The 27,510-nt window shown below is 37.4% G+C and overlaps 2 protein-coding genes across 11 annotated transcripts in view; one reads left to right on the top strand and one right to left on the bottom strand.

Moving 5' to 3' along the window:
* The window catches only part of SAXO2 (stabilizer of axonemal microtubules 2), a 123,958-nt gene that overhangs the window by 17,269 nt on the left and 79,179 nt on the right, over nucleotides 1–27,510 (bottom strand). Inside the window, exon 1 of one of the 9 annotated variants that reach the window (XM_007479262.3) lies at nucleotides 22,889–23,067. The exons of 7 other annotated variants lie outside the window; for them this stretch is intronic. In XM_007479262.3, the coding sequence (XP_007479324.1) occupies nucleotides 22,889–22,926 (38 nt within the window). In that variant the 5' untranslated portion in view covers nucleotides 22,927–23,067. Of the gene's footprint in view, nucleotides 1–19,859; nucleotides 23,068–27,510 lie in introns of those variants that run through there. One more of the 9 variants, XM_056805926.1, reaches the window with a different exon arrangement.
* EFL1 (elongation factor like GTPase 1) overlaps nucleotides 23,131–27,510 on the top strand; it is a 278,731-nt gene continuing 274,351 nt past the window's right edge. For both annotated transcript variants that reach the window (XR_460442.3, XM_001362562.4), the window contains exon 1: nucleotides 23,131–23,263. The gene's annotated coding sequence lies outside the window, so the exon portion shown is untranslated. The remainder of the gene's footprint in view (nucleotides 23,264–27,510) is intronic.

The following is a 27,510-nucleotide window of genomic DNA, read 5'->3' on the forward strand; positions in this document are numbered from 1 at the left end:
TAATTGATCCATCTCAACTTGTTGTCCCCTGAATACTTTTGCCTTCAATCCTTCCCATCATCAAGTTCTTTTCCAGTGACTCTTGTCTTCTCATTATGTATTCAAAGTATTTATACTTCAGCTTCAGCTTAGAAAACTGAGCCTGCAGTCTCTCAATGTTCAGAGTTCTCTGTCTAGGTGTGGTGGTCAGTTGAATAAGTGGTGAGAGACACTATAAGCTCAATCCTATGTTTAGGCATCACACAGAGTTCTGCCATGCACCGGGTTTGTGTTTATTTTATAGGTTCTGTGAGTACATACTTTTCTGGCACACAATCATTTCTCAACATACATGCTTCCATACAACCTAACAACAGACCCCAAGCCTAAAGAGATAGTCAACAAAACACTGTTTCTATAACAGAAATAGATGAATGACATAAACAGGTGATCTGGAGGTTAGTTCCCCCTGACCTATGGGATGACCAGCTAGGAGAATCATTGTTGCTTTTGATCAACTTTCACAATCAATCAAAATTACTTAGGAGATGGGTAATAAAATATTTCGTACCTAGGTATGGGGTTAGAGGGTAACTTAAAGCAGTCCAGAATTGGAACTTTCCTCAATTTCCAAGTTGCATTTTTCTTGGGTTTTGATTCAAGCACCTGGCAAAGTTGCCTGGTTATGGTAAACATAACGATTCAGCGAAGTGTGTCTGTAACTTGTGTTTCTAGGAATAATTGATGTATCTGTCATGCTTGGCCTGCAATGGGTGTAGGGCCTCTGAATGTACCTCTGCTAAGAGAAAGAAAGGAGGGGTAATGGTTATTGATCTTTGGGTTTTAATTCTGTGAATGTAATCTTTTTGGGGTACTATTCTAAGGGGGTTAAATGGGGCATATTATGTATTAGCCCTATAAGTCTTTGCTCTCATATTATTTCTCCTGTATTGGGGAGAGAACAATAATAATAACAATTCCATTAGTAAGGGAAGTTAGAGAGGGAAGTCATATAGAAGGGGTTCCCATGGGTGCCTTATTTTCTGGGGGCTGCTTTGCAGTCTCCATTTCCCCAGACTATGACTCTGTCAGACAGCAGAGGTATGATGGCTTCCCACACTTCAGTAATTGACCTTCCACTGAATTGTCTGAATTAATTTATTTATGTATTGACTTATTTGATCTCCTTGCTATCCAAGAGATTCTCAAAAGGGATTCTCAAATTTTCTCCAGCACCATAATTTGAAAGCATTGATTCTGCAGCACTCAGCTTTATTTATATAGTTCAACTCTCAGCCATATGTCACTACCATATGGACCTTTAAGTATGAACAAAAAATTTTCCACTGAGTCCGGTTCAGACTCACACTATGCTAGGACAAGCAAGCTAAATGTAATTTATAGAAATTAAAATAAACTCAGAAAAGTTCCAATAATGTTCAATTTGAGCACTTGAGATGTTTTGGTTATTGTGCAAACCTCACCCTATGGCTGTGTGATAAGGATCTCAGAAAGCTCTTGTACCACAATAGTGCAAACAATCTAGCTTTGCTCCAAAGTTAGCTCCTAGAAAAAAATATTTAATGTGGATGAGAATGATGATGTGCTGTCACTATAGTTACCTCTGTAGTCATGAGGAACTCTGTTTGCTAAGAAACATCTCTGTGGCTTTAGGTATATTGCAGGCACCAATATTTTAGGGATGTTAAGCATGCATATTACTCAATTTTTAATTAACCACTTTAGATTTTCTTGGAAACTTTCCCAAGTCCTTTTCCTAGAAGAATGAATCAAATTTGTCCCTAATTAATAAACTTTCTACAAAATCTTCAATCTAACATTGCTTATTACAAGGGATTCTAATACCTTATTGTCTACTATAGATAGACAATTGTCTATTGTAGATAATATTACTTTTCATCTCATCCTAGAAATTTCTCACATTGTTTGACCTACAGTTCATACTTTGCCTCTATCAATAGCCCCCTAACTGATCTTCCTTTCTCAAGCCTTTTTCTCAATCTACTCATCATCAACAATAATCTTAGCTTTCTTTGTCACTTCCCTATCTTTGGTTATGTCCTCAGAAACGGGTATTACAGACTGGGCAAAAAATCTTTATAGCAAACAATTCTAAGGTACCACATAACACCTATCAGACTGGATAACATGTCAGAAAAAATGAAAATGATAAATTTTGGAGGGCATGTGGAAATTAGGACACATATACTGTTGGTGGAGCTGTGAGCTGATACATCCATTCTGAGGAGCAAGGTGGATGCCAAAAGGTTCATAAAACTATATATGCCCTTTGATCCAGCAATACCATTAGTAGGTCTACTTCCCAAGGAGATTAATTGAAGATGGGGGAAAGGACCTATTTGTACAAAAAATATTTATAGCAACTTCCTTCATGGTGGCAAAGAATTGGAAACTGAGAAAGTGCCCATAAATTGGGGAATGGTTAAACAAGTTGTGGTATATGATTGTAATGGAATACTGTTTTGCCATAAGAAATAACAAGATGATCACAAAAACCTAGAAAGACTTACATTAAGTGATGCAAAGTGAAGGAGCAGAATCAGGAGAACATTAACCAGTAGTAACAAGCAATAACAGTAACACTAATAACTGGAAAACCAGGAGAAAAGTAACCAGGAATAACAGTAACTGTAATAATAATAAACCAACAACAATAATAGTATATGATGATTAACTGTTAACGACAATTATTATCAATAAGGCAAGGGTCCAGGAGAACTCCAAGTGAGTCATGAGGAAAAAGGACATCCACCACTATAGAAAGCATAGACAGAGTCTGAATGCAGATTGAAATATGTCATTCTTCACTTTATTTCCTCCATCAGTTTTTCTCTGGTGTAAGCAGTATGTCTTGTTTCACAACATGATGAACATAGAAATATGTATTGTACAATAACATGTACAACCTATATCATATTACTTGCCTTCTTGTAAAGGGGGAGAAGGATAGGAAAGAGAGAAAATATGGATAGCAAAATGTCAGAAAGAAAATATTATAAGTTATACCAATATGTAAACTGGAAAAAATAAAAATAATTATTTCTAAAAGTGGGTCAGTGTTCCTCAAGAAATCATTTATAAAGTGCTCAAGAGCACACCTTTTACTTAGCATTTCAGGAGACATGGTTGCTTCAAAGCTAAACATTTTGGTTTTCTCAGGAACTTGAAGGACTGCAATTGTTTCTTTTTTTTTTTAATTCCCACTTGTTTCCAGAGCAACAAGGGTCTTCTGTGATTTCTTGTATAAGAGGGGGAATTTCATGTCCCAGAATGTTTATTTTCTCTCCCTTCTCCATCTACATGATTCTGTCCTCTTACTCTGACCTCAAGAAAGCAGCAATAGTTCACATTTATGTGATGTTTCAGATTAATAAAAACCCTTTCTTCACAATATTCCTGTGAAGATGGAAGGACTTAGATGAAGGGGGAATAGTAGAGATCCACATCATATTCACTCCTATGAGCACTGAGTTCAAACTTAGGAAACCTGAAACCACTATTTTTCAAGGTTTCCAAAGTCAACTATTTCATTTTGATCTTCCCAACAGGCTCTAAGTGGCTTAAGTATTGTTTACCTGTATTGTACAGATGTAGAAACTGATACTCAGAGATACGCTGACTTGCTCAGTCACACAGGCAGTCAGTATCAGAGCCAATGTATCTTCTCAGTCCATTATTAATATTAATGAAATTTCTATTCTTCTTGGAATCAGAAAATCTAGTTTCAAATCCCATAATTCTAGTTCCAGTGTTTTATGTAATAATTTATTTGAACTCCTACTATGATCATTTCTTATCAATTCCTCCAGCCTCATTACTTACTGAATATACATCACTTGATTCTTCACTATCTCACTGTCCATAATCCAATCTTTTGCCAATGCCTATTGATGTCATCTTTGCAACAGCTCTAGAATATAGAGAACAAAATAAATAGAACAAAAACCACCTAAAACCACTCTAGAAATTTTCATCTTGTTTAATACTAAAGTGGCTAGCCCTTGCTTTACCTGTAATTAAGCAAGCAACCCAGAAGATATCTCCATACAAGATTTCTTATATTCTGAGCTTATTCAAAACCAAATTACCTGAAGTATGTAGAGCAATGTCAAGAAGTACATGATTTAATTTTCTCTAATTTTCTCCTCTGACACTGTCACCACTTAAGTACAGGTCCTCATCAACTCACAGCTGGATTATTGCAGTAACCTGCTGGTGGGTCTGATAGCCTTAAGTCTGTCCTCTCCTCCAATCCTTCCTCCATTCCACTCCCAAAATGATTTTCCTAAAGTATAGGTTTGATCATGTCATTTTCCCCTAGGATTCACATGCAAAAAAATATTTGGCATATAAAGCCTTTCATGACCCTTTCCCACTCAAATCTTTCTAGGCTTCTCATATCTTATTCCCAGACACATAGCCTTCCATTTAGTGACACTGGCCTCCTTGATTTTCCATGAAGAAGATAGTCCATCTCTCATCTCTAGGCGATTTCTCTGGTTGTTCCTCATGTCTGGAATGTTCTCTCCTCAACTCTTCATGTCTTCCTTTAAGTTTCAAGTAAAAACCCACTTTCATAAGAAGTTTTTCCTGACCTCTTTTAATTCTAGTGCCTTTTGTCTATTATTTCCTTCTTATCCTGTATATTCCTTATTTGTACATATATATATTTGCTTGTTTATAATATCTACCCCCATTAGATTGTGAACTCCTTGAGGACAGGGAGTTCTTGTCTTTTTTTTTTTTTGGCATCCTTAGCACTTAGCATAGTGCCTGGCATATGATAGACCCTTAATAAATGTTTATTGAATATTGATTAATTTCATTGTGTCTCCCAGGAACATAATCAATAGGACTAACCCAGTCTATGTGAGTAAATTAAAGAAATTATAGACTGAGTGTCTACTATATTGCAGTGGAGCCATATCCTTTACCTCCCTTCTCCCCACCCCACTCTCTCTGCCCATAATTCTTTAAGGGTGTAGCAGATCGTGATCACAAACCCAGTTATATTGCAAAGTAAAAACTACTTTTCTATTGCCTCTTTTGACCTCTCTGCCCAAATGTGATGGTGATGGCACATTATGACTTTGGATATATTACTTCTTTTTTTTTTTTAAACCCTTACCTTCCACCTTAGAGTCAATACTGTGTATTGGCTCCAAGGCAGAAGAGTGGTAAGGGCTAGGCAATGGGGGTCAAGTGATGTGCAGGGTCACACAGCTGGGAAGTGCCTGAGGGCAGATTTGAAACTAGGACTTCTCATCTCTAGGGCTGGTTCTCAATCCACTGAGCTATCCAGTTGCCCCCTGGATATATTACTTCTACAAGAGCCTTGTCTGTCTAAACTAATAACAGGTTTTCCTTGAAAATATAATTAGTTCTTCTTGGAAAAAGTGATTACCTTTGGCATTTTCTTTTCTTCTTTAGTTACAGAAAGTTATAAGATCCTAGTTCTAAAATTGTAAGGGGCGTCTAAGGTCATTTAATCCATCGCTCTGATTTTCTAGATGAAGGAGCTGGAACCCAAGAAAGGTTAAGTAATTTGCCTGAAGTCACAGAAGTAGTAAACATCCTAGGTGTGACTATAACACTCTTTAGTCAGGGTCTTTTCCTCTCTCCTTTCCAATTAGGTTTTGCTACCTCCGTAGACTTGGAACTTTTGTAACATAGTTCACACAGTAAGAACTTATCACTTAATTCTATCACTTGGCCTACTCATCTTTGACCTCGTATTAATGCTTACTTGGAAATTATGTAGTAGAATTAATCTAAACCAAATCAGGGGTACTCTTGACTATAGAATTTTTTTAAACCCTTACCTTCTGCCTTAGGCAGAAGAGTGGTTAGGGCTAGGCAATGGGGGTTAAGTGACTTGCCCAGGGTCACATAGATGGGAAGTGTCTGAGGCCAGATCTGAACCCAGGACCTCCCTTCTCTAGGCCTGGCTCTCAATCCACTGAGCCACCCAGCTGCTCCCATCTCTACTTATAGTATTAATATTTCCATTAACATCAAATTGGGCCAGAAATTCACTTTATGAAGAGCCAAAAGAGATATAGGTTTTATTTTTAAATAGTCAGTATTTTAAATATTTATGTATAACTTGAGAAATATCATCATCTACTTCTTGACATTGTTCTACATACTTTAGGTAATTTGGTTTTGAATAAACTCAGAATATAAGAAATCTTGTTTGGAGATATCTTCTGGGTTGTGTGAAAAGGAAATCACTTTAAAAGACTGATATATATTAATTTAAGGTCGCCAAGGAATTCAGCTATGTAATTCCTAAATGAAAACTCAAGTCAGCAGTCAACCTTTTATGGAGTTTAATTACAAACAGGATGAAGAAAGGTATTAGAGATAGAGAGAGAGAGGGAGAGAGAAAGGGGAGAGAAGGGAATAGGGCTTAAATACCCCTTCTGTTTAGGCTGGGCCAAAAGGCCCAAGCCCTTAGATAGCTGGGGCAAAGAAAGGAGATCAATCCCTATTACTCACGTGACCAAAATGGAGAAACAGTCTCAGGGGCCTCCACCTCCAGCTTCCTTCAGAGCCAACCCTCAAAGCACCACCTCTCAGCCAAAAACCTCTCCAACCAACCCCCCTCAGTCCTCAGACCCCTCTATCTTTAAGGAACCCATCCAAGTTCCCTCCCCTCAGTTCTCACATCTACCAATCACTGTCCATGTCTTCCCTGTGCCAATGGTGGCTCTACCTTAACCCAGGACCGCCCAGAGGTCTGTGGCTTTGCACATGTCTGTTGAAGGTCATATTCTCAAATAATTAAATCTTGATCCTTTGCTACAGCCCTTCCTAAATCCTGTTACCCTGAGTAGGGTAGAGATTGGAATAATTAAATTTTGATCTATGCTGCAGCCCTTCCTAAATCCTTTTAGGACTAAGTAGGGTGGAGATTGTAATTTCCAAGACCTGGTTCTGTCATTCCAAGTATCTCTATTGTATCAATTCTAAAATCAATCATGACTCAAAGAAATTCCTGTTCTATGCTTAAGCATAGGTCAAAGCCCTTTCCATTGTTCAGCAAAAGGTTTCTGTCCTAAAGTAATCTTAAGAAGGGAGGAGGAGGAACCTCCCATGCCAATGGGGTTCACATTCCAATAGAGTTCCCACTATCAATAGGAAATTTTTCAAGTATGAAATTTCTCAATGGTGAAATTTCCAACATTTATAAATCTAAGAAATTTTAAGGTTTACAGTTGCTTGCTTAATTACAGGAAAAGCAAGGGCTAGCCACTTTAGTATTAAACAAGATGAAAATTTCTAAGGTGGTTTTTGTTACTGTTGCAGTATTATTTCTGTTTCATGCTCTGTGTATTTTATTTTATGTTCAAGAGTGTGCTTTTGAATTTACATTGGTCCTCTTCAAATGTGTGTTGATCCTTTGAAGTTTCCACTTTTCTAGTTCTGTCTTATCTGTACAACTTTGTTTCCTGTTTTTCCTCTAATGTATCCTGTGCTGTGGGCCTCCAGGTGGACCTTACCATGCCATTGATATTCCATGTTCAATGATACCTCAGAACCTTTATTTATGTTGTTCCTTTCATCGGGAAAGGTCTTCCTCATTTTCTATGTAGCCAAATCCTACCTATTGTTCAATAAGTCAGCTCAAGACTACTTCCTTTACAAAGCATTAGCTACCTACTTTGGCCTGCATTTATTAATTTGTCATCTTATTTAATAAAGCATTTAAAGTCAGTACTATTTAATTATAGATTTGCAGTATCACATAAAATAGAGCTGGAAGGGAACTTAGACATTTTCTATTCCACACCCATATTTTATAGAGGAAGAAACTGAGGCTCAGAAGTGAATTGGTCAAGGGCACTTATAATATATAGATGAGGATAATTGGCCTTGTACTTTTAACTGTAGGTTTGATATAGCTTTTCTCTTCCTATCTAGACTGTAAGTTCCTAGAAGGCAGGGACTATGTATGCTTTTATGCTTCCCAAGAATTACTATAGTACTCAGAATATAAAATAAATCAAAGTTTATTGGTTGATTGAGTCTGTGTTATTTCTATATGTCAGAAAACATCTGGATAAAAGGTAGAAAATTTAGTTACTCTCCAGATGTTTAGCCAAACATTTGGACATCTGGAATCATTCAGATACCTGGCCCTGTGCAGAAAAAAAATCCAGATGTTTAATTGACATTTTAATTTTTCAGTCAGATATTCTGGCATCATGTCTGCATGACAACCTAGATTTGATTATCATCATTTTCTTATTTATGCTTCTGTTGCCTGTCACATAAAAACTCTTTTCTATGATATGTTCAAAATTTCTCAGGTAAATAAGGCAACTAAATAAAAGGAACTGTAATGGCTTCAATCCAATCCCACTTGTCTAAATCAACTAAATATTAAATTCCTTCCATAGCTTTAGAAAATGTTTCAGTTGCAACCACTATGCTATACTACAATTCAAATTACAAGGATCATTATTTAAATACAGTCTATTTCTAATTCTAATCTAATTTTTGTTAATTTTCCTATAGTTACTTTTACAAAACTGGTTCTGATAATGAGGCTGCATATGAACTATGTTAGTGAGTTAGTAACTTCTACCAAAAAACCCCCAAAACAACAAAAAAACAACTCTGGGTTATCCTTATATTTGAGGAAAATGTTTTCATGTTACTATATATTATGGCATGCATTATTATTTAATGTTATTTCATGAATTAGCTATAGTTATTTAAGTAGTTTTCTGTCTTCAAATTTGGTCAGCATAATTTCCGTGTCTTTAAATTACTGATTAAGTTAGACAGAGGCAAACTATGTCAAGTTATTACCTCAAACTAACTATACAGACATTTTCACATATTTTATACAACATCTAGATCTACAGATGAATCATGTAACCAGTGCCCTATTTATACCGGACATGTTTAAATCGGAAATGGCAAAACTGTAGGGCCTACTCTGAAAAAATAAGCAAAAGCAAAATAGCCCTTAGGTCTATGTGGCCCCCTACTAAATTACAGAGATCCTGGTAAATGGGGGGGGGGGAAGGCCAGAGACTGCTATGAATCATAGTTTTTAGACTTTCTATAAAACAATAACTTAATTGTAGGTACTATGAATAATAGGTCAGTCCTTGTAGGCTGACCGACAAATGAACCTATTACTTAAGAAACTAAAACATCAGTCTTTGTATTCTTGGTACAAGACTTGAAACCAGATGACAAAAATTAAAAGAATGATTATAGGTTACCTTAGGAAATAGAAGCTAAGAGAATGATCACAGAATTAGTTTTAGTCTCTGCCCAAAGGCATTATGTTATGAGATACTTGGTTATCTCATATTTCAAGACTCAAGATGAACACTTGTAAAAAGACTCCCATAAAGATAAAAGAGGGTAATGTGCCATCATCTTTGCAGAGAATAAGGAGGCAGAGAATATCTATTAAGAACTCAATAGGGGCAGCTAGGTGGTTCAGGGGATATAGAGCTAGGATTAGAACCAGGAAAATCCTCAGTTCAAATCTGGTCTCAGATACTTCCTAGCTGTGTGAATGGGCAAGTCACCTAACTCCAATTGCCTAGCCCTTACTGTTTTTCTGCCTTAGAACCGTGTTTTGATTCTAAAATGGAAGGTAAAGATTTTTTAAAAATGAATTCAATCAGAATCCTTCGATTAAAACATATAATTTTAATATGCTAGTTTCAATGTAAAGGTGGGCATAGAAAAGGATACTGAAAAATTATATTGGAAATGTGAAAAGGGAATCCTTTGTTCCCTTTGCCTATTCTAAGTTCATACACTTTTTGATTGAACCAACACAAGCTTGAACTAGGTGGAAGAGCTGGCAAACCACTTAGTGGATTCACATACTACCTAGTGCTAGGTAGATACTTGGAGAGCTCCATCCTTTTTTTCTAACTCAGTCAGAAATTTGTTCTTTTAAGAATTCACAAGAGAGTTCACACCCTCAGAAACTCACTCACTCAGTAACTTGTAAGAGTTCACACCCTCAGAAATTGTGAACCCCCTGCATAGTGCTAGACAATTTTGGAAACTGTGATTGGCCCCTGTGAAGAGGGGCAGGGACAAAGAATCATCATAAAAGCAAGCCCTGAACTGAGTCTGGGAGATGGGTCTTGGAGAAGATTGTCTGAAGAGATTGCCTTCTGGAGATAGCCTTCTAACTGGGGAGAGTCTTTGAGAGAGCTTGGCTTCAACTTAGACTCTGACTCCAGGATTGCTTTGTTGGGTGAGTGAAAGGCTTATTACTTTCCTAGTTTCCTGAGAGACTAGCTTCCATCTTGGTTACTGACCACCAGCCTTCCTGGTTAACTTTTAGGTTGCTATTCCCCTCACATTTGTCTTCTTTATTATTTCCTCTCTATTTGTAAATTTTTTGGTAAATAAGCTTCTCACTTGAGATATAATAATTTCAGCAACCACGTTATTTCATATAATTTAAGTACAACCATTAAATTTAACCTTTATAGAAGACATGACAGGATTAAAAAAAGAAATATACTTGTAATCTACACAGAAGCCTTATAACTATATATTATACAAGGAGAAAGTAGGGAGTTGCTAGATGTTGAACCAGATTTTTATGTTGGAACATTTTAAAAGATATGGAGCTCATCCAATCCTTGCTGCATCAATCAGAACAAGTTAAATTGTACCTCTGAGATAGCTGTTATGTCTTCAGCACACCCTTTGCTACCCCCAACTCTTCTTTTCTGCAAGCTAAACATCTTTCAAACTTTCAACCAATTCTAGATATGGTATAAATCCCTATTCTGATTATGCTCTTCTTAATACATTCAAGTTAATTTATATTCTTAAAATTTGGAGCCCAGAATTAAACACAGTTTCTCAACTATAAAATGAACTAGAGAAGGAAATGGCAAACCACTATAGTCTATTTGCCAAAAAAAACTTCAAATGGGGTCACAAGGAGTTGAACATAACTGAAATGACTGAACAACAAATCCTGTACCTTTCCCCCCTCTATATATGATCTTTTAGAGACCACTGACTAGTTCAGAAATAATATTTGCTAGTTCTTTCAGTTCATCTAGGTCTTGTGACCTGGAATCATCAAAGGCAGCTATGTATTTTCTTATTTTCCTATTGATTTGGAATACCAACTCTGTATTAGTCATTTTTGTTTCACATTTTTTCCAGTGCAAAGATTATTTTATTGCAAAAAAAAAATGAAAATAGGAATTGTTTAGCTCTGCCTAATCATTAGTTGTTATAACCAATCCCTCCCAAGAGTAGCAGCTTTATCTCATCTTTGATCTTTTCTCCTAATATAGCTCCTAATATAGGGGTGTATGAGGTGCTCAGGGAGGAGTAGTATCTCTGGTATGAAGGGCTTGTCGTGCCCTCCTAGGGCAACTCTCCAGCCTCTGACCCCAACCTGATACTCAGCTCTCACTTGTGGCTCCTAATAACTGCTAGCATGCGGCAGCGGCCACACCCCGGGCAATGGCTTCGACAGGCTGGCTAAACCTTGTGAGGGTAGCCATCGGGTTGTCGACCCCTGGTGAACCAGGGCTTTGCTCACCCAGCATGTGAAGACTGCTTCGGCTGAACAGATGGAAGAAACCAATAAAAAGGTTCAACGGCTGAGAGGGCGACACAGCAAAGCACTGTGGAGTGCTTAGGGCGTGTTGGAGCACAAAGGACAACACAGCCATCCAATGCAGCTGAAGAAGTCTCCAGATGTAACAATTTTTCGTGCCACTGGACCCAGGCTTCCGATGCCGAGAGAGTGGGACTATCTCTGTGCATCGACTTTTCCACTTAAATCTCCTTCACACACAAGTGTTTTTGTGCACACTCATCTACATCACAGATGAAAGCGCACAAAGACAATCGTCATCCTCGGTTACTGAGAGACTACTACTAGCTTTAATATAAATGTGTAGAGGTCCATATATGTCATGTTTGTTATTCTAAACTTTCCTAACCAGCTTCATTTAATTCTTAACTTCAGCATTTCTAGGCCATGCTATATTTGCACTGATTTGCTGTCACTTGTACTCAATTCTTTCTTCTATATATTTCTTTTAAATATCTAGCTAGGTTGGTTGATAAGTTCCCTAGGTTGTCTATATTGCTCTCTTTAAACAAATTACCTTTTCTTCATTGGGATTATTTCTTTATCCTCCTAATTTTATTCTTGCCTTGTAGAATTACTCCATTGGGTCCTACTTATTCTTTAAAAGAATCACGGTATTCTAGAGATGGAAAGGATCTCAATGTCTACTTGGACTAACCAATTCTTCCCAAATAGTCGGCACTAGAGCATGTACAACTGGTTATCTAAGCTTCTATCTGGCGACCTCTGAGGTTAAATGCACTGTGTCCTAAGGAAGCAATTTCCACTTATTATAACTTTAATTTAGCAATTAAAGTTAGGATGTAAGGAAGTTTTCTTTATAGCAACCTTTAATTTGCTTTTTTTTTAACTTCCATCTATTGCTCCTAGTCTTCCCTATGAAAACAAAGTCATAAGCCTCTTTAACATGTCAGCTCTTCTACCACTTTAAGATAGCTATTCCCTTAAAATTTTTCTTCTTAAAACTAAACATCTCTAGTTCCTTTAACTGATCCTCATATAGCATGGACTCAGTGTCCTTAACCATCCTATTTTCCCTCCTTTGGACACACTTCAGCTAACCAAAATCTTTACTTAACTGTAGCATTTATAGTCGAACCCAATATTGCAGATGTGGTCTGAGCATAACCGATTATAGCAGAACTACTGCCTCTTTATTCCCAGTAGTACTAATTCTTATTTTGGTTCAAGTTCAGAGGTCCTTTTTTAAAGCTTCTATGTAACACTACTGATTCATATTGAACATGACTTCACTAAAACATACAATTCTTTGGTAGACAAACTGCTTTCCAAGATGTCTTTCCTATTTTGTACTTGTGAAATTGACATTTTCAACTTGTAATTCAGTTCTCTTAAATTTTCTCCATGCCTCTTTGTGATATAATTTATCCTATTTTACTCTCTTTCCATTTCTCTCATTGCAATACATTTTTTGCCCCTTAATTTTTTTCATATCATCCTAAATAGCTTACTACTATACCCTCTGTCCATTTATACTTCTAACTACTATGATAATGAGAACAATTTTAAGAATTACAATATCATTCCATATAGGAAGATAAACAATTTGACCTTATTGAGTCCCTTAACTCTTTTCTCCTTATTTATCTTTTTATGCTTCTCCTAGATTTTGTTTTTGGACATCAAATTTTCTGTTTAAGTTTGGACTTTTCTTCAGGAATGTTTGGATTATTATTATTATTATTACTATTGAATGACGATTTTTCCTCCTGAAAGAATATAGCTAGTGTTGATAGGTAGGTGATTCTTGCCTTCTAGAATATCATGTTCCAAGATTTCCAGTCCTTTAATATGAAAGCTGCCAGATCCTGTGTAATTCTGACAAAGGTTCCATATTTGAATTATTTCTTTCTGGATGCTTGTAGTATTTTTCCTTGACCTGGGAGCTCTTATATTTGGTTATAATATTCCAGAAAGTTGTCATTTGGGGATTTATTATAGGTGATTTATGGATTCTTTCAAATACTACTTACCTGAATGTCAGGATAGTTGTTTTTGAAAATTTCTTGTAATATGATGATTAGATTTTTTTTATCATGACTTTCAGGTAGTCTGATAATTCTTAAATTTTCTCTCCTGGATCGATTTTCCAGGACAGTAGTTTTTTTTAATGAAATATTTAATATTTTTTCTATTTTTTTCATTCTTTTGATTTTGTTTTATTGTTTCTTGATAACTTCTGAAGTCACTAGCCTCTATTTGCCCAATTTTAATTTTTAAAGACTGAATTTCTCCCATGATCTTTTAATCCTCCTTTTTCATTTGATTCATTCTACTTTTCATGGAACTCTTTTCTTCATCGTATATTTCTGTCTCTTTTTCCAGTGAGTCAATTTTTTTTTAAAGACTGAATTTCTTCCATGACCTTTTTGATCCTCCTTTTCCATTTGGCCCATTCTACTTTTCATAGAACTCTTTTCTTCATTGGATTTTTGTGCCTCTTTTTCCAGTTGATTAATTTTGCTTTTTAAGTTGTTACTTTCATTTTGCATTACTTTTATTTATTTTCCCCATTTTTCTTCAACCTGTTTTGTTTGATTTTTTAATTCCTTTTTTAAGTTCTTCTAGACCTTGGGACCAATTTCCGTTTTTTTGGGGGGGGGGGAGTTCTTTTTGAGGTTTTGCATGTGGTTGCTTGGATCTCACCATCTCACATTGGTTCTGTGCTTTGTTCTTTGACTCCATATAAATTTTTGAGAGTAAAATGTTTTTTTCTGCTGTTTGTTCATTTTCACAGCTTTTTTTTTTTGGCCTGTGGCCTGGGGATACTGAAAGCTGCTTGCTGATTCTGTCTCCTCTGATAGCTAGCAGGGTTTTGCCTTGGAGCTATGTCTTTGGTGCAGCCATGAAAGCTTGAAAGGACCCAGCGCTATGAATTTCCAGGCCTCACTGTGGGCTGGTGCCAGGCTCTGGGACTTCAAGGGGTAGTTCTGAGGTTCTCTTTTGCTAGTGTAGCTCCCATCCTGGGATCCTAAAGTTAGCCCATGTGCAATAAGGGGGTGGGGGTAGTTAGCCAACATTCCTCTGTGTATAGTTTTGCTTCTTTCTGCCTAACTTTTTCTAACTCTTTCTTCCTACCCTTCAAGTCTTGGTGTTCATTTTTGAGTCCTATCATTTTGAGATGGTTTTTAAAGATTAGGTTGGAAGGACTGTAATAGTGGTTTAGGCTTTCACTGCTACTTAGCTGCTATCTTGATTCCTCCTCTCCCCCATTCTATTTTTTTTTTTTATGGAACTCTTTCCTTCATTGGATTTTTGCACCTTTTTTTCCTAATTGACCAATTTTGTGTTTTCTTTTTCTCATTTTTCTTCTGCCCTTTGTTTTATGAATTCCCTTTTGAGCTCTTCTAGCATTGGAGACCAATTCTCATTTTTCTTTGAAGTTTTGCATGTGATTGCTTAGATCTTATTGTCCACTACTGAGTCTGTTCCTGGTTCTTTTTCTCTTTAGAAATTTTCTATGGTTGTGTTTCTTTTGCTATTTGCTCATGTTCCTTTGGACTGGGAATTTTGAAAACTTCTGATTCTGGTTCCTCTGCTGATGGCTTGCAGAAATCAGCACTGTGAGTTATTTTGCTTCACCACAGTCTCAAAATGACTAATTGGGAATCTATGGACTTTGGGGTTTCACTGTAGACTGGTGCCAGTGCTTGAGACCTCAAGTGGTGGGTATGGGGTGGTGCAGTTTTACTTCTACTTCCCTTTTATCCTGTGAAAATTGATTCTCTCTGGCTACCTTTTGAGCTGTTTTCTGCAAGAGCCCTATCACTCCATCTTCTTGTTTTTGTGAATACTTTCCTTTTGAGGCACTATTTTAAGGTGGGTTTGGAAACATTCTCAGAGTAGTTCTAGCTTTTGTTGCTACTAAGCTGCCATCTGGGCTCTGCAACCATTTTAAATTTCATATTCAATTCAGTCCAATGGTCTAGACAAGTGATGGCACACAAAGCACTCTCTGTGGGAAAACAGTCACCCTTCCTCCCCCCCCACCCCAACCCAAATTTGTTACTAGAAAGGCAGAGGGACTTGGGTGGATCTGCTACCTTCCTTCTTTCCACCATGCCTGACAACATTTTTTCACATTACTCATCCTTCTTCCCAGCAGCTCAGGGGGAGCACACAGGGCTTAATAAAGTGGACAGCTCACAGGTGGCGGAGCTGGAGGGGAGCAGAGTGCTTGGGCCACTCTCCTCCCCCTCTTCACCTGCACTGAGCACATTTTTTTCACTTCACCCTCCCCTCTGCCCAGCAGCCTAATGAGAGTGCTTTACCCCTTCCTTATGTGTGCTAAGGGCAAGGAACAGGGCATGCCTGACACTTGGTGGGAGAAGGGGCATGACATTTAGTCTCTGGGGGAGTGGGCACAGGACTCAGTCAGGGGATGGTATGGGGACAGGGCCTGGCAATCTATCTCTGAAAGGTTTGCCTTCACTGTTCTAGACTGTCATGAGCTTTTTGAATTTTGCCCTCCAATGAGTTAGTTGTGTAATCTTCAAATGTAATAAAAATGCCATTTATGCATTTTTCCAAGTTATTGACAATATCAAATAGCACAAGGTCAAGAACAAATCCCTGAAGAAATCTATTGGAAACTTCATTTGAACTCATTATATAGATCTAGAGCTACGGAATACCAAAGAAACTATCTGGTCTAACCTTCTCATTTTAGACATGAGAAAACTAAGGTGCAGAGAATTTAAGTGATTTATCCAAATTATAATGAATTAATAATGATTATGATAGCTTAACTTAAGATTGAAAGTAAAGTCCCATGAATTTCACTCTTTCTACTGTTCCACAACGATTAATTTTTGAGATCAGTCAGTTGATCAGTCTGAATTTTTCTGAAACATGTTCTCCCAAAACAAATAGTGCATGTCAGACCACATTCAACTTCTCTCCTCTTATCACAAATGCTAAGTTACTTTTCCACCAAGATTCCAAAGTCTCTTTCCAAGTTCCTCTTTGCTTTTAAGAGTCAGATGAAGAGGGGCAGATGGGCGGCTCAGTGGATTGAGAGCCAGGCCTAGAGATGGGAGGTCTTAGATTGGCCTCAGACACTTCCTGGCTGTATGACCCTGGGCAAGTCACTTAACCCCTATTGCCTAGCCCTTACTGCTCTTCTGCCTTGGAACCAATACACAGTATTGATTCTAAGACGAAGGTAAGGGTTAAAAAAATAAAGAATGAGATGTAGAATAGAAATTTCTCCTTGCTGTTTCTTCCAACTTTCCAAGGACAAAGAAATTATAATTGTTATTAAAGGCAAGTCAGGAAATTATTTATTGTTCTAGATTTTGGCAGATAGCTTCATATTCCAGACTTGTCCTATAACTTTTGCTTCTTGTGACAAAAAATATATTATCCCAATTCCCTCCTATATCATTTTCCTTTTATAAGAAGCAACATGACTTTCAAATGAAAATTGGACTCATTTTCATTATTTATCATTGATTGTAAAATTAAGATAATGTTTTGATGCCTTAGGATTAGATAGTAGTTAAATCTTAATTATGGATTATCCTTTATTTATTTACCATATAGTTGCTCCTAGATTACTTTTAATCCTCACCATTCAGCCTCATTTTCCTTTCTTTCTGCTGGCTTATACAGATACACAAAGATATGTTATTTATTTAAAATATAGCTAATTTCAATGTTATCCTAAGTCTAGACAGCCCTGGAGTTCAACAGGAAAGTAACAGGACACATAAAATTTTCATAAATACATTACATTTGAAAAGCCATTATAAATGATTGATGGATTATCCATTATTTTAGATTGTTCTTTACTCTATTATTAGTGTAGATAATTAAAAGTTGACTATCTTGTAAATGTCGTTAATATGAAGAAATTTTCTAAGTTTTCCTAAATGCAGCACAGCAAGCAAAGTGTCATCTGGTATTTCTCTGCTTCTTTCAGTCATTTGACTATGAAGTTATAGGCTAATGAAGAATATTATTCACAAAACCCTGTCTGATTCTTCTAAAAAGATATACTGAATATAAGTGATTATTCTCTTACATATAATTGTAGACACAGAAAAGTAGGCATACCTATATGTATCAAGATATTCATAATAGCATTCTTGTAAGAAAGTGAGAAAAAGTGGGGAATTGGGGACTACCTGAACAAACTGATACATGTATTTAATGGAATATTATACTGAAATAAGGAAAAATCTCTGGGATACTCCACTGAATACTCTTATATGCTAACATTGAACAATTAATTTTTTTGTGTCCAAAAATGCTATCATATAGTTTCTCTTTCCAACTTTTCTACAAGAACAGTGTGAAGTACTCTATCAAATGCTTTCCCAAAACCTATATAAATGTATTATATTATTTGCTGTGTTATACCAGTTGAGTTAGGTGCAGTGAGGTGCTTCAGTGGATAGAGTGCCAGGTCTAGTCTTACCTCAGACACTTAATAGCAGTGTGACCCTGCATAATTCACTTGACCTATTTGCCTGACTCCTCATCTATAAAATGAGTTGCAAAAGGAAATGGCAAAATGCTTCAATATTTTTGCCAAGAAAACCCCAAATGGGGTCAAGACGAGCCAAACATGACTGAAATGGCTGAACACCACCACCATTTGAGAAAACATGTTGCAAAAAGAAATCCTAGTGACCCTGGGCAAGTTATTTATACCCCATCACCTAGCCCTTACCACTTTCCTATACTGAAACCAATACACAGTATTGATTCTAAGGCTGAAGATAAACATTTTTTAAAAAAGATAAGAAAAAGAAATGCTAGTGTGATATGATTTCTTCTTAAAGTTAAGCTAGTTACTTGTAGTCACTAATTTCTTTATATATGTGTATATATTTACATCAAATATATTATATATTTATATATAAGCATATACATGGATATAATATATATCTATCTTATATTGAACATGCAAATCATAGTCCAATGAACTTCTTGGCAACATTCTAGAACTTTTTATTTTGGAGAGATATTTAGTGGGGAAAAAGTGTGTTTCATCACTAATTTTTCTTTGAATACATATTAAAATATGTATGATATGCTATTTATATGTATAGAATTATAAGTGTATATATATATATATATATATATATATATATATATATATTTCCCTCCAGTAATAAGTTCTAGAATTCTGCCAACAAGCAAAGGATTGTTTTTCATGTTTTTCTTTCCTTTTTAAAAAAAGGGACAGTTGCCCTTCTCTAGGTCTACAGTATCTTTCCTGCTACCCAGCCACTGTGAGTAGATGGAGAATCATATCTGCCAGTTTTTTTCAGTTCCTAAGAATATAGTTTCATCTGCTGAAGACAGCTGCTTCTGGTCATCCTGGATCCAGAGAACATTCTGTTCTTAATTGCTTGCTTCTTAATCAATTGTTACTATCCAACAGTGGATAGAGGGAGGTGGCAGATATAGAACCTGACAGTGGGAAAAGGTGGACTACAGGAAAGGTGTGGGACTCTTGGGATAGTTCTGAAAGGAACAGGGACAGAGGTCAGTGCACTATTTTGAGAAGAACATGCTGTGATAGCAGCACCCTGGGAACAAAGCTATGGTTTCTTGTCTGCTAGTCAAGGCTCTGAAAAGTAGTCCCTTCTATAATTTAAATTTTTTAATATCAACAGTGACCATGACTTTAATGGATTGTAATTGATGGAACTGAGATTTCCTCTCCATTATGAATCATTTGGCATTTTTCTCCCCTCATATCTTAAATCTTAACATTCACTTAGTAATTAGCTCACTGATGCTATATACACTACTAGTCTTATGGAAATTTTAAATATAGTTTGCCTTTATTGAGATTATTACAATATTAAGGTATAAGTTTAATATCTCTGAGAACTCTATAAGAATGATCAGATATTCATGTGGTCAATTAAAGTGAAAATGTACAGCTCTTTTGCAATATTTTGCTTATATTTTGGTATATCTGCTGAATATTTACTTCAGCAGTTCAAGAATACATGCTTTCATCAGTGTGACATCACTTTACCAACATAGAAGCAATCCTTTTTGATTTAGTAGTTGGTCTTCATGAAGTGATGTGGCCAAAAATACCCAAAAATTATTTGATAGCCCTTTGATCTTTGCAAACTCAGATATATTGGTACTCAAAACAGACCTGGTCTGCAACTGAATCTAATGAGATCTGCTTATGTGATCTTCTGGCACAGCTTGTGAGAATACAGATTACCTCTATACCAGGATGAGACATTAGAAGACTCCAATGGAGGTGTGACAGATTATCTGTATTCAGGCTTTGGTAACTTTCAGGTGCCCTCTTGTGATGGTTTGTTGCCTTTTAACGAGAAAGGACTAGCATTTGAATTTAGTTTGTGTAAGAGGAGCCAGAAAGGTGGCCAGCAGAATTGAACAGCTCAAGACATTCACTATCAGTGCTTCCTATAATTGGGAGGTAGTTAGTAAAGCATATACTTACCAATTCCTGAGCTAAAGAATTGAATTCTATTATTTCAAGCACTTAATTAATGATAAAAGGTTACTTAAAAATTCACAAGTATCCAGGTGCATTATTTTATTCTTTGCAATAAGACTTTTGAGGAAATCAAATTTCTTATTCCATCCTCATATAAACATTCTTTGTGATTCCATATTTAATACTTGTGAATAGTTGGAAACACACAGAACAGTAAAGAAAAAACTTTTGAGGAAGATAAATGTACAAATACATACAAAAAAGGTGAGAAAAGGCTGAGTATTTATTACATTAAAAAAAAATGAAATATAACAATTTCCAGGAGAATACTTGATAACCTTGATTGGTGAAGTCTAATCTTTGATCCCCTACTATTTTTAACTTTTTGGTGAGAGCCAAGCATGTGAAAAAACCTCCTGAAATTTAGATGTTTTCCATTTGGAGGTAGTCATTACTTGGGAGTAGAAACAATAAACTAAATAGCTGTTTGTAATATTTATTTAGCACATACTGATTAAAGTCCTAAGTAAATAGTGGGGAGAAAGCAACTAGGAGACTGTGTTTGTTTGGTATAGGAGGTTGTTAGGTGCCACCTTGATATTTCCATAAACTGGGGGGAAATTAAAAAATAAAAAACAAACCTTGAAAAGATAATTCCAGAGAGACAACAGATGTAGCCCAATCTATGCATTTGAGTATTAACAAAAAATACCATTCTTATATGAACCCAGGAAAGAGAGATTACCTTTCCTAGATTATCTAAATATTATTGGGCTACAGAAAAGGGAGAAAGTGAACATTCAGTCAAGATAGTTCCTGGCAAAGTTTTCAGCGAGCAAAGAAAATAAAAAAAAAACTATCTCAAATTTCAACAGTGTCCCTAAAGAGGCGAGTAGGTATATGTTTGGAAATTTATAAACTAAGATTGCAGACTTTAGGCTTTAATGGAATAGGAATACTTGAAGATGTAAATGGTTTAGAAAGGGGCAGAGGCTCTGGCTCCATGGAACTAAAAACTACTGAAAAATACAGAAAATGGGTAAGAGGTCTTGATCCATAAGAGATCTGATGTGTGTAGACCCTTGGGAAATTAAATTTAATAAGAATGTAATATGTGAAAATAATCTCAGAGTTAAAATTGTACTAGAGGGAGAGAAGGCAGTTGGATCTATGGAAAAATCTGAAGGGTGAGGATGATCAGAAAAGGGTCAAATCCCTTAAAGAGTGTGTGTGTGTGTGTGTGTGTGTGTGTGTGTGTGTGTGTGTGTGTGTGTGTGTGTTGGGGAAAGTAGGGCTGGATCTGTGGAACAGGAAATCTACAAGGTGTGAGGATTCTGGAAAGTAGAGCTTTGGAACAGGAGAGCTTAAGTATATGGGAGTCAGGAAGTAGACACTGTCTCCCAAGAATAAGAAAACTGAAGGCCACAAGGATACAGTAACTCAGAAAGGGTTAAGAGAACAGTTTCTGGAACATGATAATTGACAGGTATGAGTTCAGAAGGAGGGGGCAGTTTGAAAAACAAAGTTTCTGGAACATAAAGAGTATGGGGCCCAGTGAGAGAAGTCTGGACTGTTGGTATAGGCAAACTGAAAGCTATGGAAACCAAGGGAGAGGAAAATGGGCTGAAAACTTAAAACCTGACCCCAACAAGCTTCAGCAAAGGAGTCTAGGTCAACCCTGGAATAGGAGATATAAAGGTGATGGGGTTAAGAAAAGGGGCTAAATCCCTGGAATAAGAAATCCAAAAGGTATGGGACTCCTAATGAGGTCTGGGTACTTGGAGTAGGAGAGCCAAAGTCTGTGGGGTTCAGGAGGGGAGCTAATCCTAGATCAGGAGAGTTTAAACTTAGGGGAATCAGAAAGGTAAGGAGTCTCTGGACCTGGAAAGCTTCAGGAAGGGGAGGCCAGAAAAAGGTTCAATCTCTGGAAGAGGGGAAGTTTAAGGGTTTGGGCTCAGAAAGGGTGTTGGTTTTATGGAATAGTTCAGATGAAGGATGTGAGGCTCAGAAAGGGAGCTAGTTTCCTGGCATAGGAGAATTGAAAGGGATCAGAAAAGAGGCTGAGTTCCCAGAATAGTGGGAAGAAGGCGGGGCTTCGAGATGTGGGCTCAGGAAGGAGGCTGGTTTCTGAACTAGGAAAAAGCTGAAGGGTATGGGGTTTAGTAGGGGGGCTGGCTCTCTGGAAAAGGAGAGCAGAAGAATGTGTGGCTCAGGAAGGGGGCTGACTCCCTGGAACAGTACAGCAGAAGGTTCCAGGGTTAAGAAGCAGGGCTCTGCCCTCTTCCTGACCCCTGAGAGGAAGAGGGTGAATTTAAAGCTTACAGGGCTCATGAAGTGCATGGAGTCTTTTAGAAAAGAAACCTAAAGGCAGTGGGAAAAGGAACGGAGTCCTTGGAATAAAGGAAAGAGGGGAGGCTGAAGGATATAGAACCAGGAAAAAGTCTCATCACTGCCTAAAACAGGACTGCTGAAGGTAGTGGGGTCAGGAAAAAGGAGTGAAATCCTGGAAAAGAGGGTGAGACCTTGGAATAGGGGTAGTTTAAGAAAACGAGATAAGGAAGTGGGGGGGGGGGTGAGACCGCGGAACACGGAGCTGAAGGATGGGTCAGGAAGGGGCTGCAATACGCCAGGGCAGGAGCATAGAGGCAGGGTTCCAGCACTTAGGATGCGTGCAGAAGAGCGGGAGGAAGCCGATTCTGAAGGAGGATTGAAGAGGGCGCCGTCGGACGATCCTGGGCGGCGGGAGAGAGGGGCCCGCACTCACCGCAGCTCGAAGTATCCCTTACCCGCAAGTGCAAATCTGGCACAGACACTGGAGCGTCATTTTCAGTGCCGAAGCCTTCCCTTAGTCAGTCTCCAACACTCTAGAACCGCGGCCGTAACCATGGCAACCATGCGGCTGCCTAGTAACGACCTCGGCGTTCTACTGACCGGGAGGGCTTCCGGTGTCGTCACAGGAGGCGGGCAACTCAAAGGTCGCGTTCTTCGCCACGCCCCTTAACCCCGCCTCCCGCCCCCCCCTCCAGCTCTCCCATCCTCGAGTTCCGGGTTTGGAACCACCTCCTCCGCGTCTTCTTCAGCACGCGTGGTGTCGCCGGCGCTGCTGGGCCCGATATCAGCTTGTTGGCTTTTTTTTTTGTCATCTGTAACTGACTGAGTGGGTGAGTTGGGAGACCCGGGAGACAGGTGGGCAGGAGAATGGAACCCCTCCACTCCAGGGTGACTGCCTTCGACGTTCTCCTTCCAGAGCGCTTAGAGATCGGCTTCCCCCGACCGGCGTCACTCGCTGGGGTCAGAGGTCGCGCACGCCCAGGTTTTGCGAGGTGTTGGGGCCGGGAGAACCCTGGGAAGTTTTGTGACTGTCAGCGCTGCGCGTTCTGCCTGGTGCTGGTTTAAACTCCCTCCCCAGGCCCTCACTCACATCCCCCGGGCCACTCTCCTTTGAACTCCCCCAAACAAAAATACAGTCCAAAAGGGACCGGAGCCTGAACCAGAGCGGGCTTCGCGACCTTGGTTCCTGCGACCTCAATTCCGGGAAAGGGCCAGCGGGAAACTTTGCCCAGGCGCGGGCGTTAGTGCCCACTCAGGACCGAGGGATCCCCGGAAAGGGAGCAGGATTTGGGGTCTCGGGACCTTGCTTTGCCTCTAACTGACTTTGGACAGATCATTAACCCTCCTTTTTCCCAGTTTCCTTACTTGAAATATGTCCTCTAGATCAGGAATCTTTAAACTTTTTTTGGGAGGGTGCGGGGTTGTCACTAACAAAAGTTATGTTTTTAAGTGCACAAAATAAAATATATAGAATTGCAAAAGAAATATATTGAAAAAAGTTATTAAGCCATATATTTGAGTACATGTTTATATATTACGAATGTATTTACAATGTATATTTGTATATTGGGGGAGATTGATGAGATAAGACTGGAAAGATATAGGGTTTTATTGTGGAAAGCTTTGAATCAGCCACACAAAAAAAAGCGTTTTCACTATTTTGAACAGAGGAATTTGATCTGGACACTAGATCAACAAACGTTTAATTATGAGTCACTGCTAAGTTTTGGGGATACAAAGAAAGTTATTTATACATATGTTTTTTGTATCTCTGCATAGGTGTCTGCATCTGTACATATTTTTGTTACAAAGAACGGGAGGAACATGGTCCTTGCTGCTGAATCTGTCATACTATGATTTTAGACACAGGCTTCAGAGACAAAAAAACAAAAAACCTGTCCTCAAGAAGTTTACAATTCTAACTTGTTACTTTGCCCTAACTCTTCTCTCTGTATTAGAGTCTACTATACACCTGGTTACTTCTTTCTTGGTGATAAGGACTTAGAGTAGCAGTTCTCAACCTCTCAATTTGTAGCAATGAGAATACATAATGCATATCAGGTATTTACATTCTGAATCATAACTGTAGCAAAATTAGAGTTTTGAAGTAGCCACCAAAATAATTTTTTGGTTTGGGGTCACGGCATAAGAAAGGTTGGGAACCACTGACTTAGAGGAAGGTACAGAGCAGTTGGAAATATAGTATCAGATAGTTGACTTAAGAAATCAACCACGTACTCCATAAACTTATGCTTGCCTTTTTAGTCTTTGTTGGCATTTTACAGGTTGTCCCAAAAATCTAAGTGCACATTAAAGCATTATTCGTAGTGCAGTTTTAAGCGAATAAAGTTTAAAGACTAAGACTTTTCAGATATTCCATATATCTAAATAACCCCATCCTGCCATTAACTCACTGCATGTTACATGGGCAAGTTACTTCACTTTTGGGCCTCAGTTGTTCATTGTAAAATGAGGAAGTTGGACTAAAGAGTTGTAAGGGGCTTTCATGTTCATTGGGTCCAACCTTTCATTTTATTGATGAACAAAATTAGTCCCATAGAAGTTAAGTGACTTGAAAGATGAACCAATTAAGATTTTAAGTAAAAGTTACAAATATGAATATACTTTTTTTTAGTTATTGAAAATGCTTTAAGTCATTTTTGTGTTTTGCATATGTGTGCATTTTAAAATCATGTTTTTCTTGTCTTTAATGACTCATGTTAAGGATTCCTATAAATGGCTCTAGGTCATGATGAATCAGTTTCTAAATCTACTGCTTTGTACATTTAAAAGGAGGCAAGCTAGGTGTCACAGTAGATAGAGTGATGGACCTGGAGTCAGGAAGACTTGAATTCATATCCATTCTCAGACACCAGCTATGTGATTCTGGGCAAGTCTGGGCAAACCAGTCTTGCCTTCAGTTTCCTCATCTGTAAAATGGGAACAGTATACCTGCTTCCTGGTATGAGGATAAAATGAAATATGTTTTGTAAAGTGCTTTGCAGACCTTAAGTGCTATATATATATGTTGTCATTTTTTAGTTGTTTCCAACTTTTCATTAACCCCATTAGGGATTTTCTTGGCAAAGTTACTTAAATAATTTGCCATTTCCTTCTCTAGCTCATTTTACAGAGGTGGAACTGAGGCAAACTGTTAAGTAACTTGCTCTGGGTCACACAGCCACTAAGTATCTGAGACCAGATTTGAACTCAAGAAGATGTCTTCCTGACTTCAGGCCCTGCATTCTATTTGCTGTGCTACTAGATGCTTTATATAAATATTAGCAGTTATTATTATGTGCAATAAATAATATGCAGAAGAATGAAATTCTTTATGTTTGTGGCTTTGACTGTTACTGAAATGCATACTGAGGCAGTAACTATAAATATATAAAACAAAATAAACTAAAAAAATATGAAAAGTTGCTTCTTGATTCATCTCCAAGAGACTGATTTAATTGACTGACATGCCATCCCTGAATTTGCAGCAACCTGTTCATTCATTCATTCATTTACTAACTTTTGAAGAAATTAATTGATTTTAATAAAATTGTATTACTTTTTGAGGCTATAAAGCTACACTGAAAGATTAATTTTAAAATCAGCAGCTGAATCCTGAAACCAAATCCTAGGCATTGTTTTCAAATACATGTAACTAAAGCATTTCTGGATTTTTAGTAAGATTTTGTGTGTGTGTGTGTGTGTGTGTGTGTGTGTGTGTAGAAAGTACAGAAATAAATGTCTTTCAAGGAAGAATTATGGTGATTGACCAGTCTGTTCATAGACTATGTAAGGGAAACTGTTTTTGCTCTGCTTATTACTATTTAAACTATTTATCTAAATTTACTATTTAAAGGAATGATAAAACAATTTTTTTTTCCCCTTGTGGAGACTTCTGACCTATAGGAAAAATGAAGGGCCCTAGGACAACTAGGTAGCACAATGGATAGCATGCCAGGCCTGGAGTCATACAAACTTGGTTCAGATTTGACCTTAGACACTTCCTAGCTTTGGGACCCTGGGCAAATATTATAATTCTGTTTGCCTAGCTCTTGATTGTCTTAAGAGTTGTTTCGAAGACAGAAGGTAAAGGTTTTAAAAAGAAAGTGAAGAGCTGAAAGGAAAAAGCAAATTTTTATCCTATTGAGAAATTATAAAATATTATAGCCATCTGCTTTTTAAAGAGAATAAAACCTTATTAAAAGATCAAAGAATTTTTTTAAAGTTCCATTTTATGCCCAGTTTAAGGAAGAGAGACTTTTAAGGTCTGCTTTTTCTTAATAAGCTGGATAAAATTAAAGTGAAAGCTAAATTTTGCCTAGAACCTAAAGCTTATGTGTAGCCAGGGTCTAAAAGTGGAACTTAAATTTTTTATAACATCTAGTGTATTCTTTGAGATGAGAGTCAGATATAGGAAATGGGGAAGAAGAAATTAATATTTGTATGAAAAGAGACCAAGCCATTAAATATTCCTTCAAAAGCTAGCCCTTTCCCTTAGGCTGAATTTTTAGCTTTATGAAAGTTGAACCAAACTTTTATGAACTCATGTTCACTTTTTATTTGTAACTTATGTTGCACTTTTATCTTAAATCTAATACTGCACAAATTTAAATTCTTCCTTATCTGATTCAATTCTGGACGTGAACTGTTTTGGCATACATTTTATAGCAAAGTGTCTAACGTGGATGTTGTAGTTAACAATTTCCAATTGATTTATACAATCTGGCAATCAAGACTTTCTACCACTGGTCCTTCCTATCTCTCACTACTCCCAACATGGAAATACCAATCCATCTAACTGGTCTTTGGTCCCAAAGTCCCTCAAATATAACATTTCAATATGGCTAGCTACTATAGGATACCTTCTACAACCCTTATTAACTCCAATGCCTTCCCTTGGCTAATCATTTCCTTTTTATCCCATATATAGCTTGTTTTGTATGTATTTGTTTACATGTTGTCTCCTCCATTATATTTTAAGTTTCTTGAGGGCATAGACTCTCATTTGCCTTTTTTTTTTGAGGGGGGGGTCCCCAGCACTTAGCATAATGCCTGGCATATAGTAGGCTTTTTTTTT

The sequence above is a fragment of the Monodelphis domestica genome, chromosome 1 (assembly GCF_027887165.1).
Source record: "Monodelphis domestica isolate mMonDom1 chromosome 1, mMonDom1.pri, whole genome shotgun sequence".
NCBI lineage: Eukaryota > Metazoa > Chordata > Mammalia > Didelphimorphia > Didelphidae > Monodelphis > Monodelphis domestica.